The 16,304-nt window shown below is 44.2% G+C and overlaps 1 protein-coding gene across 1 annotated transcript in view; it reads right to left on the bottom strand.

Moving 5' to 3' along the window:
• Positions 1 to 5,723: 5,723 nt before the first annotated feature.
• The window catches only part of RASGEF1C (RasGEF domain family member 1C), an 80,932-nt gene continuing 70,351 nt past the window's right edge, over positions 5,724 to 16,304 (bottom strand). Inside the window, exons 12-14 of the mRNA XM_054168693.1 lie at positions 15,708 to 15,831; positions 13,817 to 13,889; positions 5,724 to 13,399 (exon numbers count right to left, since the gene is read on the bottom strand). Of these exons, the coding sequence (XP_054024668.1) occupies positions 13,375 to 13,399; positions 13,817 to 13,889; positions 15,708 to 15,831 (222 nt within the window). The 3' untranslated portion in view covers positions 5,724 to 13,374. The remainder of the gene's footprint in view (positions 13,400 to 13,816; positions 13,890 to 15,707; positions 15,832 to 16,304) is intronic.

Here is a 16,304-nt window from a genome sequence, read left to right as displayed (position 1 = left end):
GATGCGCAACGTAAAGGGCGGGCACAGGCCAAAAGATGCCCCCTAGTGGAAAAAGGAGGAGGGAGGAGGAAGGAAGGGAAGAGCCGAGCCCTGACGGGCGTCGAGGGCCCCACCCCTGAGGCGGTGCAGAGCCGCCGGGGCGTAGAGCCGTGGAACGGCAGAGTCATAGTCATGGAGTCATGAGGGAACAGAGTCACAGCGTCGTGGAACCGTGGAATCGTTTCGGCTGGAAAACACCTTTCCTATGATCGCGTCCAGCCATTCTCTGCCAAATCTGTCCTCAGCACCGCATCCCTGTGCCATTTAAACACCTCCCGGGGGGGTTGCGGGATTCACCCTCCTGGGGAGCCCCTTTCAAGTGCTTGAGAGCCCTCTCGGTGAATGAATTTTTTCTAATACCCAATCTAAACCTCCCCTGGCGCAGGTTAAGAGAGGGCACTCCCAGAATAACTTTACAGGCTCACAGGCTCACAGGATGCTAGGGGTTGGAAGGGAGCTCTGGGGATCTGCCGAGTCCAAGCCCCCTGCCAGAGCAGGAGCATAGAATCCAGCACAGGTCGCACAGGAATGCAACCAGAAGGGTCTGGAAAGTCTCCAGAGAAAAGGACTCCCCTGCTCTGTGACCCTTACAGTGAAGAAGTTCCTCCTCACGTTGAGGTGGAACCTCCTGTGCTGGAGTTTCCATCCATCGCCCCTCGTCCTGTCACAGGGTGCAGCTGAGCAGAGCCTGTCCCCTCCCTCCTGACCCCCAGCCCTCAGATATTTATAAAAGAATAGAATAGAATTAACCAGGTTGGAAAAGACCTTCAAGATCATCAAGTCCAACCTTTCACCCAACACCATCTAATCCACTAAACCATGGCACCAAGGGCCTCATCCAGGCTCTTTTTAAACACTCCAGGGATGGTGACTCCACCACCTCCCTGGGCAGCACATTCCAATGGCCAGTCTCTCTTTCTGGGAAGAATTTCTTTGTAACATCCAGCCTAAACCTCCCCTGGCACAGTTTGAGACTGTGTCCTCTTGTTGTGGTGCTGGTTGCCAGGGAGAAGAGACCAACCCCCACCTGGCTACAACCTCCCTTCAGGTAGTTGTAGAGAGCAAGAAGGTCTCCCCTGAGCCTCCTCTTCTCCAGGCTAAGCAACCCCAGCTCCCTCAGCCTCTCCTCACAGGGCTGTGCTCCAGACCCCTCCCCAGCTTTGTTGCCCTTCTCTGGACACCTTCCAGCAGCTTAACATCTTTCCTAAACTGAGGAGCCCAGAACTGGACACAGGACTCAAAGTGTGGCCTGACCAGTGCTGAGCACAGGGCAGAATGACTTCCCTGCTCCTGCTGGCCACGCTATTCCAATTATAGGCATTTATTAAATCCCCTCTCAGTCTTCTCCAGACTATAAAGCCCCAGGGCTCTCAGCCTTTACTCATAAGGCACGTACAAGGTAAAACTTTAGCAAGCTCTATCTGTAATACAGCAAGATTTTGCAAAGCAGCAAACCCCAGAGGATCTGAGGTGTAGGGTATTTTTACTGAACGACTCCTAGTGTCTTTTTTCCTGTCAATTCCCCAAAGCACTAGCAAATAGTACTAAAATGAAGACATACCTTGGGTTTTGAGGGTTTAAAGTTTGCAGAAAGATTTGCTTGCCAGTGAGCTTGAGACAAGTATTTAAATGTCATTTACACTAGAGTGAAAATCCTGGTTCTCTTATTTTGTTGTGTTTGGGGCTGTATTTCTTCAGTTTGTTTTGATTTTTTGGAGAGAAAGTGAGTTGTGGAGCGTTGCTTGTTGCCACGTGGTTTTAAAAAACCCCAACCTTTTAACCTCCTAGTGCTTGCCTTATACCAAATCTGTCAATGCCAAACAGGGCTTTGGTGCCAGTGGTTTAATGCTCTCATTTAGCATGTAAATTGTGATTTATAAAGCTAGCAACAACATCTGCAAAGTGCTAAGTGTTTTCCCAACGTCAATAGAGCCTCTGCCTGAAGGAATTCTTCCAGACCACAAGCAGCAGAAAAGAAAGATAGAGGGATAAAATTATATATACAGGGAGTGAGCAAGCATGTGTGGCCATGCATGCAGAAGTGTTGTGAACACGCAGAAAATATCCATTGACCTGCCACTAGCCAGCTCTAGCAGATAATTACACTTTCTCACTGATTTCTTATTCCAAGAGGAGTGTTTAGGAAGGGTGTCTGGGGTTTGTGGAAAGTTCTTGCTGAACAGCTCATGGTTTGGTACCCCTGACAGGGCAGAGAAGATGAGATGTGACAGGATCTGCCTGCCTTGCCTTGCTGCCTCTTCCAGATTTTCACTAGGTCTTACCTTTGCTGGTTTTGTCTCCCTGTGTAATACAGACGACAGGCCCCAACAGGGTACAGCAGCTCAGGGATGGTTTGGGGCAGTCCTATTTGATGGGAAGGAAAAAAAAGGTAGTGCTGAGAAAAAAAACTATCAGAATTGGCTGCCTTAAAGCAGAAAATTTGGGGATCTAGAGTATTCCAGTTCTCTCCTTTTGGGAAGAATGATCAACCTGCAGCAGAAGGGGGGAAATAACTATTGTCCATTATGAAAATGAATAGCATAGAATAGCATAGCATAGCATAGCATAGAATAGAATAGAATAGAATAGAACAGAATAGACTAGACTAGAATAGAATAGACCAGGTTTGGTCTAGTAAAAATTTCTTGGTTTCAGTCAGAGGATTTTGGCTGACAATTGAAATAGGAATGTATCTACTGGAAGTTAAGAATAATTAGCTTTTTGGTTTGAGCCTTTCTGGAGATGAAAAATGTTATAGAAAGGTTGGACAGCCTTCATATCCAAGATACATAAAGCATTTCACTCTAAAGCAAAAGCCTGACAAGAGATTTTGTAGAGATTACAGAAAGCAGCTTCTATAGAGAGATTGCAATGGGATTTCAGCTCTTTGTGCTGAACAAAGTACTGTGAAAAAACACCTCAGCAGACTTTCAGAAGAAAAGCAGTACTGAAAGCAGTTAATTTTCCTCCCTGTTCAGGAGGTGGCAGTGGAGACCCAGCAGTAGAGAGATGACAGCTGGCTTTTCAGTGGTTATCTCAGAGAAGGGTAAGGTTATGCAGGGCAAACAAAGCAGCAGCCTCTCAAGGAATGGCTGTTTTTAAGGCAGGAATAATCTAACGGTGAAGAATCAAATTAGAGAAATTTAGTCTTTACAAAACTGGGAAGGAAACCAATCTGAGTGTAGTTACAGCTACTGCTGTCAACCCTTATGGTATTTACTGATGTTTATATGAGGTATTTCCTTGTTTAATTAGACTTTACAACACCAAATGTATACAGAACTCGAGGAGAGAGTAACACACAATGCAGACATATTTTAGATGGCTTTGCACAGCAGAATCTGTTACAATTCAGTGTGATTGTCCTGGTGGGACATATTTGTCATGTATGTTCAGCCACTGTACAACAGTAGGTGATCCATCCTCATAGCAGCTAGCCAGGAGATGTAAATCTTATTTAGTTTTCTCATTGTTCAGCTACAAAATCTAAAGCAGCAGTTGTCTGCCTTGCCCAAAGCCTCAGAAAAGACTCCACAACAGAGCCAAAAATTCCTGGCTTTCAGTACTTCCAGTGCTGGGCTTTATTCTTCTTTATGAAAGATGCACTGGTTTTGGTTTTCCCCTCCCTCTGGTTAGTGTCAGAGAGTGGTTGAGTAGCAATTGTGCTTTGCCTTCAGCTGGTCATGGATCTCTGCAGTTCCACACTTTAGGTTTGGTTCTGATGAAGAGAATTTCACAGAGCCCTTCAACTTGGTGGTACCAGCTGTAGCTTTGCTTGGGAGCTCAGGGGCAGAGTAACAACAATACTGAACTGAACAGGGGTGGACAACCCATCGAGGTAATTTCTAAGATATATGAGGGGAAAATATATCATTCATTTCCCAAACCACTGTGACTGCTGATCAAGGGAGCCAGTATCCTAGATTGTTGTGGCACATGTGAATTCAATGAGGTAACAGGAGCTGGGATGGGTCAGTCAGCAGAAAGGCAAAGCAAAAAGCCACTGACAGAAGTATTTCCATGCCATGAAAGTTTTCAAAAATAAAGAATCATTTTATAATAGACTTTTTGGTTGGTTGGTTGGTTGTGTTTTTTTCCCAGATTATGCACTAGAATAGAACAATCAAATATACAGCCAGGTCAAAAAGAACATGACCTGGTTGTGGCTAAGGGACACATTTTCCTTGTTAATGAGTTATTAGAAACTTTCTTGAGGAGCAGTGACCCAGAAGGTTCGTGTGGGTGTGGGCACTTGTGTTCATTCACACATGCACTAGTGAAAAGCTGTGGCCAAACAATGGATCTCTCTGAGCTGTGACTGGTGGCAGAATTGCCTACAGTGCCCCCAGCATGCTCATACATTGTGTTAAGATATTAAGGACAATGAAAAAAATGTGCCTAAAACAGCTGGCAGTTTTCCACTCAAGCAAGGTGTTTCTCTCCAGTGTTGAAACTGGTTTTTTCCCTTGGTACTTTACAGTGTGATTGCCCAGCTGGGACCATCTCAGGCTAGGCTGAGCTGACCTGATCTGTTCCCTTTCATTGCAAGGCTCACAGGGATGGCTGAAAGTTTGAAACTTCAACTTTTCTCCCTCTGTGGCACAACAGAGTGAGTTGCTGGAAGGTGTCCAGAGAAGGGCAACGAAGCTGGGGAGGGGTCTGGAGCACAGCCCTGTGTGGAGAGGCTGAGGGAGCTGGGGTTGCTTAGCCTGCAGAAGAGGAGGCTCAGGGGAGACCTTATTGCCGTCTACAATGACCTGAAGGGAGGTTGTAGCCAGGTGGGGGTTGGTCTCTTCTCCCAGGCAACCTGTACAGAACCAGAGGACACAGTTTCAAGCTGTGCCAGGGGAGGTTTAGGCTGGATGTTACAAAGAAATTCTTCCCAGAGAGATTTGCCATTGGAATGTGCTGCCCAGGGAGGTGGTGGAGTCACCATCCCTGGAGTGTTTAAAAAGAGCCTGGATGAGGCCCTTGGTGCCATGGTTTAGTTGATGAGATGGTCTTGGGTGATAGGTTGGACTGGATGTTCTTGAAGGTCTTTTCCAACCTGGTTAATTCTGTATTCTGTAACTGAGCCTTCCAGGGACTGCAGGCCTTTGTAAACAGTCTCCATGTAGCCTTCTTGCAGGTTCCCTTCAGGTACTGCATAGTCGCTACTAGGTCTCCCTGGAGCCTTCTCTTCTCCAGGCTGAACAACCCCAGCTTGTCCTCATAGCAGAGCTGCTCCAAACCCCTGATCATTTTCATGGACTTCTTCTGGACCTGCTCCACCAGGCCCATGTCCTTCCTGTCCTGAGGGCTCCAGGCCTGGGTGCAGTACTCCGGGTGAGGTCTCGCCTCTGCACGCTGGTGGCAGAATGCCCTCTCGCGATACAGATCTGTAGCTGTTGGTATCTGTGCTGCAAATAAAATCAAAGAACAAACCCCACACAGCTTAGCCTTTTTTTTTTTTTCCATTCTTTTTTAATTATTTATTATTATTATTATTATTATTTGACACTCACATTACAAAATTTAGAAACCATAGACAGTTCAGGCAAACTGTTAAAACACAGTATATAAATTAGGGGGTTTAATATATAAATTCTATACATAGGTAAGTTAGCTCGAACATGACTGACAAAAGGATTCCATAACAATCTTAGCACAACTGTAGAAAAGAAAAAAGAAGAGGGGAAAAAAAAAACCAAAAACCAAAAAAGAGGCCTGGGGCTAGGCTGGGCACTAGGATCATGGATGCAGGGTAAGACATTTTCCACGACAGCTATAGAGCGTAACAATGACCATGCTATCCTCGCAGTGTCCGTGTGGGGTACAGGAGGCATTATTACCATTAACATTTTGCAAGATCTATGTACAGTCACACACACACACACACACATACAAAAGAAAAGTCAGAACAGCCACTTTCAAGGAACCTTCCTGGTTCCTGCTCTGTGCAATTCATTAAAGTGTCAGTATTTGTTCTGAGGACTTCTAACAAAGCTACGTGGGTTTTGAGTACTATGGATGGTAGGAGGGATTTGCAGGTTTGACTGGAAGATGCTAATCAGAACATGAGGTTGCTTGATTTCAAGGGAAAAAAAAGACACAGGAAAAGCACAGCTTCTCATTACTATAGCTCACAAGATCAGTAGACACCAGTCTTTTAATCCATATTTAGTTCCTAACTTGAGTGTGTTTAAAAAGTAAGCTGGTAATTTGGTTCCCATTTTTCTAAGCACAGCTGTAAAAATGAGTTAGACCAGCAGAAGTGCAACATTACAATTTGGTTATCTTTATGGGATGATTATTTTTTGGGGGGGGGTAAGGGTATGCTTCCCAGGTGACCCTGGATGTGTCACTGAACCTTTGAATTTCTCAATCTGAAAGTAAGGACAGGTTTTGCTCACCCATTTTCACTCTGTGCTTTTAAGTCTGGGATTAAATGTTTTAGAACAGTACATCTCTAGAGTTCAGGTGTAAGACAGCCACTACTGTCACTTAGAAAGAAAACATCTTAAACTCTGATTTCTCTCCTTTATAAGTTGATGAGCATTTGCTAAGAGTTCTGAGACCCAGAGGATAATTTCTTTCCCATCTGTGTCTTTTTACAGAGAGACTCTAAGGGAAGTATTTGTACTTCTGTAAGAACTGTATCTGAATTGAATAGCTCTGTGTGTGCATCTTTCACTAGGTTTTAACAATTAGGAGGATTCTACTGGAACAATTCCCCCTCAAGGTGAGGACAGACTGTAAGTGATAATCTAACTGGGGCAGTTACTCAAATACCTATGATGTCAACTGACTACAGCCCCTGTTTACTCTCTTTAGCCATGGGCCAACCATCAAGAACCCACCATATGTTTAGTTGTTTTAAGAAGACTGGGATTTTAGAAGCATAATGAAATAATTAAACCAGTGATGTAGTACTGACCAGTAACAGCTCACTGAGGAAGTCATATTTCTCTGAAAGGTAGCTGGGCTATGGAATTTTCTGGTCAGGAGTTTGTTACATGGGCTTTGTACATTATAGAATGAAGTTTCCTGTAGAGATATTTAACTTACAGCACCCATGAACTCTAAACTCTTACTTTTCTGCTTTCAAGGTGGCTTGGGAACACTGCTGTCTGGGTTGGCAGTTTTAGGGTCACAGAGATAAAGGAAGAAGGATTCCTATTCTGACAGCTCTGCAGTCATACTGCAGAGCCCTCATATGGCAGAGAACAAGAAAAATGCTCCTATGGCATTTTGTAAGAGCTGTTTGTGGAACAAGATCTCATTTTTGTGGAGGGAAAGGCATCAAGGGAAGAGCAAGCAGTCTGAGCCACTCTCAATTTACAGCATTACAGTCTGTGACTGGCCAGAGGGGAAGGCAGGGAATTTTGACAGGGGTTACTCATACTTGGCTTTTTCCTGTAGCTGAGGTTATAGCCTGAGTTTCAGTGTCTTGCACCCATGCAGAGTTTATGAGATGCCATCCACACAAGCTATTAACTTCTTATCTACATCTTGCATGATGTAAAGATGCAGGATGTGATGCCTTGCACGAGCGTTTGCTAAATGCAGTTAGTATATTTCACATATCTGGAAACATGCAAAAAAGAATCAGAGAAGAAATCAATACAAACCAGATTAAACTCCAGATCTGTTCCACCAAAGGAAAAAAAAAAAGAGACCTTGTTTGCTGCCTCCTTTGCTTAGCTCAGAGCTCAGATGATCCACAGAGCACCTAACAGTGGCAGCTGGGAAAGGGACATGCTCTAAGGCAGTGTCCTTTCTTTCCAACGTACCAAACAAAAGTATTGGTACAGCTTTCTGCATCAGCTGCAGCAGGACTGCACTGCATTCCCTCCTGCTTTAGCCTGCCCAGCTGCCACTGATATTAATAGGAAGATATGCACAGGTATCTTGTTCCACTCTGCTGCCATGCTGTTACATATTTATGAAAGTTAACAACCATCAAGGTCTCTCTCAAAACTTTCAGTATTTCATTTTTCCCTTTCCCTATTTGTTCCTTAGTTGTCAGAGGTTTGAAGATCCAACTTAAAATCTCTGTCAACTAAGGAACCAGCTCTTCATTGTTTCAAGTCCTCTGGAGGAACCTCTTGGTTCAAAAAATTTTCTTGCAATTGTTCCTTTGGGTAAGGAAGCAGGCTTTGCCCCAGCTGAGCTTTCAAGAGCTTCTTACCTTTCAAAAGGGATGTGTCCCAACATCACAAACCTAAGAGTGCAGGCTCAGGTATGAATTTGAACTTCAGCTTTGAACAGGATCATCTCATCACCTCTGCATCCCTCTGTTTGCTTGGGTGCTGCCATATGGACACCAGATACGTGTGTGCTGTTCCCCAGCCACAGTTCAGTAATGCCCTGCACTGACTACTGGGGTAATTTCTCTCAGCTGACAGTTAAAAAGGACAAAAAAGAATCATAGAATGGTTTGGGTTGGAAGGGACCTCCAGGGTCATCTAATCCAACCCCCGTGCAGTAAGCAGAGACATCCTCCACTAGCTCAGGCTGCCCAGGGCCTTGTCGAGCCAGCTGAGTCTCTGAGCAGTGAGGAGCTTCTCCCTGTTTCCTTGTCACTCCCTAATCCCTTTCTGCAATTCCAACAATGGAATCATCAGTTCAGAGTCAAAGGGGGTTTTATTTCCAATGAGACACCCGAGATAGTAAGGCTCATTTCTACCAGTCTAAAAAGAAAAGGGGAAAAAAATACATAACTAAAAGCCAGAAAGTCAAGTTTTGCTCTCAGACATTAATTAATTGATTGGTTCTGATTCAGTCCTTGAACTTGCTGCTGAAACTTCAACAATGTCAAAAGAACTTTTGCTAAGGCTGGATTTTCATCCTGTTTAAGTGCAACCTGCCCACCTAAACCTGCTCTAAAGAAAGACCAGGGACTATCCCAGTTGTCAATGCAATTTAATCTTTATGAATAACTTAACAGTATACAACAGGAAATAACTGCAGGACTGTTCCAAAGGCCGTCCAAATCATCTGGAGCTTTTCCTCTGGCACATTGCTGTGCTTGGGGTCAGCCTCATTCTACGGCACACAGTCACTGTTGGGCCAGACAGTGCTGACTGGGTTAACATTTTGACACTGATATACAGAACAATCTCTTTCCTACTAATATGCCTTCTTTTTGATAACTCCAATTACAGATTCAGTAATCTGAGCTCTGCTCTAAACTGGGTTTACAGTCACCTGCAAACCAGTGCTCATGTGCTTTAATAAAAGGTGCATAAACTATTGCAATAAACCATGACAAAGTAACCAGGGTATCAGTAAGAGACTGGCTTGACTTTAAGTGAGAGGTTATCTTATCACTGACCACATCATAAAGTATTTTCAAGCTGAGAAAAATATCCCCATGCTCAAAGTGTTTCTTATTTGAAGTGCTTTAGCAGCTGTGTCCACACTGTTGCTAAAGTGCCATCTCAGCAGCAGCTGGGATCACAGTTTGCTTCCAGAGCTGCATGTTCTCCACCCAGAAGGGGAGCTTCCAGCCAGCTGTGTGACAGGACTGCGCTAACTGCTTAATGCGAAACTCAGGCTACTCGTGCTCAGAGTTCTCCTGTGCTAGACTCATCTCAAGAGCTCTTTTGCCCTCAACATTCAGTCACCTCTAGCAGACCTACACCCAGCCACCTTTAATTTAGTAATGTGATTGCTGCTGCTGTGAAACTGAGGGCAAGATTGTATGATTAGGTGTCTTTCAAAGGGCATTGAGTGAGTTCATCTACTGACTTCAACACAAGCTGAAGGCACACAGTTCCCTCATTGTTTTTCCCTGGGCTGTTTTTCCAGCCCTGCACTGCAGGGTGGCACGCTGCAGAAATGAAAACCCAGGACTTTTGCTACCACTCTGATTACACTGGAGGAGGTGCAGAAGTGATTTCATTATAGCTGGGTCTTTGAAAATACTGCTGTATGCACAGAAGCTAAGTCAGTGCTTCTGCAAGACTCTGTATCACATACATCTTACTTGCTTAAGGGTTTGATACTAAGACTACAGACCTATAGGTCTAGTTTTGCTCTGTTCTCTGTGCAGCATTAGTTCAAGCAGCTGTCAGGGAGCCAAATCCACAGAACAAAAGTGGAACTAAAAGCCAAGACATTACTACTCATACCTTGTCTAGATGTTAGTCTAATGACTACATGCTTTACAGTCACTCAGTGCTTGGTATGAAGCAATACCACATTCTTTTCAGCACGGTGGAAGTTCTTTACACACTGGTGTAAAGAAAACAATTATTGGAGGTGCTTTTTCCTCATTTTCAGGTAATGTTTATCCACTTTTGGAAGAAATCTATTGCCTAAATCATCCTCCTTTGCTTTCAGTTGTACTCAATGGTTTGCAAAGCCTGCAGGTGAAGCAAGGCTCTAACCACTCTCCTGTCTGTTGTATACGAATTACAAATGAAACTGACAGCTGTCAGTTAAGGCTTTGCATTGCTTCTCTTTGCTTTTGGCTATGAAATGATGCGAAGACAAGCAAGCTGTGGTTCCTAAAGTCTGCTTTTTAACTGTGCTGTCTTCTCATCTCCCAGATGTTTTGCATTTCTGGAGATGGGGTGACATGGATCACTATGCCACACACTGCTATCAAGCAGTAATTGCCTCAGTGTTCACAGGGAGATGAGGATGCTTAGCACCTCTGAAAAAAAAGAAGACCTTTCAAATGAGTGACTACATAAAGGCTTAAAGATAATTCAGTGCTTCTGACAGCCCCACAAAGCCCTTAATACCCACCTAACTTTGACCTTTATGCTTCTCCACTTTAAGGTTTGAAAGTTTTGGACTATGAAAGCAGTTTAGCTCGCAACAGTGATAAATGATACGAGACCTAATTTAACTCACACTTACAAAATTGACTGCATTCATGGAAGGTGCCCAAGAATATAAAGCATCATCATGAGAAATCACATTTTGATTCATCTCCAGGGGCTTATCATCTCAGCTGTACCAGCCTCTATTGGCTCATTAGAAAAGGAGCGAGGATTTGCATTTGAAGAAGTAGGTTTTCAGAAAGGGCCCATCTGCCTGCACTGGCTTTCAGATGAAAATAAAAACAAACCACATTTCCACTATCAAGCCACACTGTGCCTGTTAAAAATCTGCAGACATTCAGAAAATAATGACCATTTAGCAAACAGGCCTAAGCATTATCATCCTTGTAGATATCTTTATGGTTATTGCCCTGGATTTGGTTGGAATCTAACAGGCTTTTAATGGCATCATTTTGGAAACAGTTCTGCCAGGAGGAATGGCTTTGTGTGCATGTTTAACTCTCAGCTCATGTACAAAAATTAACAACCAGCCTGTTAACAGTATCACCAGGACAGTGATCATTCCCTGCCTGGAATGATGTTGTACAATCCTTACACTTAGCTCTTCCACACAAAACTTGAATAAACATGACATTTTGATGTTCCCTCCACTGGAATTCAGAGAGAACGGAAGTTCTGCCTCAAGCCCCTGCCTATACGAATCTAGAAGGGCCTGTCCTGCTCATTTCAGCAACTGCAAGAGCAGTGAATTCCAGGTGGCCATGATCCAGACTGCACAGCTTCTCACAGACCAAAACCCAACATAAAACCTGCACTGCAGACACCACGAATCTTCAGTACATCACCCAGAGCACGTCTCAAGCTGCCACGCTCCCCATCAGCTCATCTCTGAGAGCTGCCCTCAAACACCAGCTCACCAACGCCTCACATGTCAACAACTCACTCAGGCACAGATCACTTTGGAGGCCTGGCAGAGAGCAGGAACAGTTCTAGTTCCCTGGCTAAATGCACAGGCCAGCACAGCCAGGTTTTGTGATTAGCCTAATTTTTCAAAACACTGTGGCCACTTGGAATCACTCTGCTGAGTGACTGAAACAAAACTATTAGTGACCTCAAAGCAAGGCTGACATCCTTCTGCTGTAGACAAAGACTGAACATCTGAACAAGCCAGCACCAAGTCAGTAATGAAATGCAAGGTTTCAGTATCATCTGGCACTTAGGCTTCATTTAAGCTTTTTAAAGCTCTGGGGCAGGTAGGAACATTCCTTCCACACACAGACAATTAGTCTGCTGTTAGGGCTCAGTTTTAAATCTAACATCCACTTAGTTCATTATAATTTAATAGAAGCATTACAGTAGCACCTTGATTATTGTACAGCTTTAAAGACAAGACACAGTCCCTACTTCATTTTATGTGTAAGGAAATGGTGAACAAAAATGACTGGTTATTTGCTGCTGAATGACCAATTCTTTAGTGTATCCATGCTAGTCTGGAAGCCTTTGTCTTTTTAAAGCATACTATGTAGTTCCCAAATTCAGAGCAATGACTCCCCTCTTCCTGTCCTATTAGTATCATGTTGCAAAATAAACAGAACTGTGTTAATTGGGACCTGGTGGGGCTTTTTTCAGGTAGCAATGCAGCATCTTTTTCCTTTAGGTGTGACAAAACCCTCCATGAGATGCAACAAAACTGGGGAATACACTACGCACATCAAATAGAGGTAAGCTGAGTCCACAGCCATCTGCTTCTTCAGTTCAACTTTAGATGGGTGGGGTGGGGGTAGCTGCACACTGTGTCCTCCTCAGATCTGCTCAGATTCACAGTAAGAAAAGCAACAGCAGTGGTGGGAAGGATAACTAAGCAAGAGTCACCAAAACTCCTGGGGCTTGTAGGAGTGTCCCATGCCGACGTGGTCTGTGTGCGGCAGACCTGCAAGCACGGGAGCGAGCGGTGTCAGTTCTCAGCCGCTGGAAGCTTATACCTGTAGCAGTCAGTGCTTTGTTCAACAAGGCTGGGGGACTGCTAATGGAAGATTAAGTCTTTCTTTCTTCATTCAGCAATTAACCAGATTGCTGCTCCGTCTGTGTTTGATTTAATTTTACAATCCTCAGAGGGTTTCAAGAGCTGCTGTCTGAAGCACCTGCTTCTGAAATATTCACCTCTGTCTTTTTGCTTTCCTTTTTACATGCTTGTCCGTTTTCTTCTGCAGAACCATGGTTCTCCATGCTCCTGATTTTCCTATGTTCTCCTTCAGAGGCAAAAGTTACAGTGATCCTGATGCAGTTTGGGCACAGCCTCAAGTAGTCTGTTTGTCCTTCCTTCCTCTCTCCGTCTCTCGTTAGAAAAGCATCATTGTGCACACAGTTCTGTTGATTTCAGTGGATGAATCCAGTTCATCCATCACGTTAGGCAGTCAAAAAAAACCAACAGAAAAACTCAAACAAACAAACAAACAAAACAAAACAAGTGTCTAAATCCCAAACAGGCATCTTTGGAATCAGTAGTGCAAAACGTTTGCGGATTTCTTTTCCTTGACCTACTGCAATAACCTCTCAATCTTCAAGTCTTCCCTAAAATAGTGGATCTGTAGATTTAAAACACAAGAACGGTGAAAGAAATAGATACATATAAAAAGGAGGGTGGGTTTGTGTGGGGGTGTTTCTTTCCAAAAAAACATCTCTCTCTTCAGGTTCTCACACCGAACCACTCCACAGCTCTCGTAAGAGATATGAGCTGTGGGGAAGACGCAGGGCACCCAGGGCATTTCCCACCCACACCAGGCCTCTTTTGCACAGGTTGCAGCACTGTAGAAACACACAAGTGGAGGCTAAAGAGTGGATAATTTGAGATTACAATTAGCTCTTATCAGTGCACCCTCAGCTCTCTATATTAGTCTTGAACAGAAAAGACCTCCTTCAGAGGTCATGTTTTAAATGCCAGCACTTCACAAGCTGTGAGTTTGGAGGCACTTTAGAAATGAGCTGATAAAAGGAGTGGTTACCTTAAGGATTTCCACCTGTCTTTTTCTGTCTGGTTTTCCGGACTTTCACTTTCATAGGAAGCCAGATACAAACCTGGAAAAGGTAAATATGTTTTATTCCAACAGCAACCCCAACCCTCTCTCTCTCTGTGCATTCTTGTGTGTCCTATATTGTACCACACAGCAAGGGAAACTTGGCTTTGAGATCTGGGCCTGTTTACTCCATCACGGCACTGCCACCAAAGTGTTCTACCAACACAAAATCCCAAGAGAGACACGAGGGCTGGCAGCTAAACACACACACTGTTTAAAATGAAGGGTATTTCCATCACTTAACACAACTTTGTCTCTCTCCATCTTTGCAAAGCTTGTGGGGACATGGCATCTTAAATGGATACAAAGCAGCCTCAGGGTAAGAATGAATTACACACCAGAGAGGGAACTCAGTGGGAGAAAATAAAAAGGCCTTTTTCTCCTGCAAAACTGCACTCTAGGATGCATGTTGTGACACCAAAGTGTGTCTAGGCAGTGGAGTCTCCTCTGCAGAGGCTGGTGGTGCATTAGTGTCTCACTGTCATCACAGGTTTTTAAGCAGGCTGTGATTTGTGTTCACACACATTTCCTCGTCTGACTGCGGAGCGATGCTTTGTATTCTAATGCTGGAAATATCTCAGCATTCAACTCTGTGCTACAGTTCTGGTGCATTTTAATATTCCAGGGATGGCTCACTATTGCACTACACTGCAACAACCACAGCACAGCTGAGCTTCTGCTGCTGCACCTCTCCAAAGAGTCTCCCGCTTTTTACTCAGGGCAGATCTTTCTGCTCTGTGCTTCCCCTGGCTAACAGGGGAGGCTCGCTGTGGCTTACACAAAACAGTATGAATATAGGGGAGGTCATGAGAGAGAAAAGTCTGCCAACAATTAGTGGCTTGAGGTCACCCAATTTGGTCCACCAGGCTGAAAACTGTTATTTTTATCCCTGATGGTCACTTTCTGTCCATTTGGACCCTACAACCAGCACAAAGGCATCCACCTTGTCTCCTTTAGATATGTATTACTTGAATTACATTAATGATTCTATTTTGGCAGCCATTCTGAGGATTTAGGCAGGATTTCTGAAGCAGTATTTTGTGTTCTGAAGTAGTCTGGGAAATAAAAGCTGTCTGGTCTGATTAACTTGGATTAGCACAGAAAACTGCCTATAGAAGCAAGAGAAAATAACCCCAGTGCAGCTTATGGGAACAGAGCTATAGACAATCCTGTGCGTGACAATGTACCAATGAACCAGTATGAAATGACACAGCCTGACATGCTGGGATACCAAATTGAAGAGGACAGATTAAGTATAAAAAGACAGTCAGAGAAATAATTTTGGAACAGGACTTTCATAGCTACAGCTTAAATTAATCACTGGGAAAGATTTTCTTTGGAATTCCTCTCTGTAGATAAGGTCTGCTGCAGTGGAGGAGGGCAGCTGGGCTGCCACTGCCCTGGGCTGTGTTCACTGAAGAGATGACAGCCTTGGTGCGTGGAAGAGATTAGTTCTGGCTCCATCAATCACAGAATGGGTGGCTAAGGGACAGCTGACATTCAGAGCTGTCCATGACATGCTTGTGTGGCCTCTTTTTGCGACTACAAAAATAGGGCCACAACAGCAGCTTCCTAGGGAGTGCTCTATAGAGTAGGAGTAAATGCCTGGTGGGCAAGGGAAAAGCAACCAGGCAGCAGCTTCATGAGCTACAAGGTTGTATTTGCAAAAAGACCTTGAGAAACTGGGGACAAACAAGCTGCATGGCAGGAAAGCTAGGAAAGAACCAGGACTGGTCAGTGAAAGACAGCACCAAAGCCTGTTAATCAGTAGTGATGAAGAGACATATTTTCAGAGATGAGAGGCTGTACATAGTCTTACCATCTTCAGTGAAAATGGGAGCAGTGTGCAAGTAGTGGATGATGTTAGGGTCTTGTTCAAAGGGACATTCCACCTGCTTCCATGTTATAAACTCTCCTACTTGCTTAGCCAGTTCCAGAAATTTCTGTAAACATAAAACCATTCCACTCAGACACAGCCAGATCACCTCACCAGACCAACCACATCCAAGCAGAAGGCCAGGATCCAGGACCCCTCATGCCAAGCTCAAGGACAGTGGGAAAACAGAACCTTGTACGTTTTAGGTGGGTACATTTTCACAGTGCCTTGTCAAGAGAAAGTGAGGGAGAGACATAGCATTCCTGCTTATGAGCCATCCCAGTCTGCACTTAAAGGTATTCATGAGCAAAGGTATAGGTTACACATATGTACTTCTGGAGAGAGGAGAAACTCTGATGGAGCAGGAGGGAGAAGAATTAGATATAAACCGCATGAAGTGGAGTGACTCCAACACCCTTTAGGCCTTCTCACATTTCAGATATAATTCAAGGCAATGTCAGGCTCAGTGTTCTGTGCATTACTCACAATCTCACAGTGCCAATAACTGAAGGAGAAATTTAATGGAACCAAAGTGATGCT

Source organism: Dryobates pubescens, chromosome 16 (assembly GCF_014839835.1).
Source record: "Dryobates pubescens isolate bDryPub1 chromosome 16, bDryPub1.pri, whole genome shotgun sequence".
Classification (NCBI taxonomy): Eukaryota; Metazoa; Chordata; class Aves; order Piciformes; family Picidae; genus Dryobates; species Dryobates pubescens.
The sequence above is the reverse complement of the archived record's forward strand: the minus strand, read 5'-3'. Positions and strand labels throughout refer to the sequence as shown.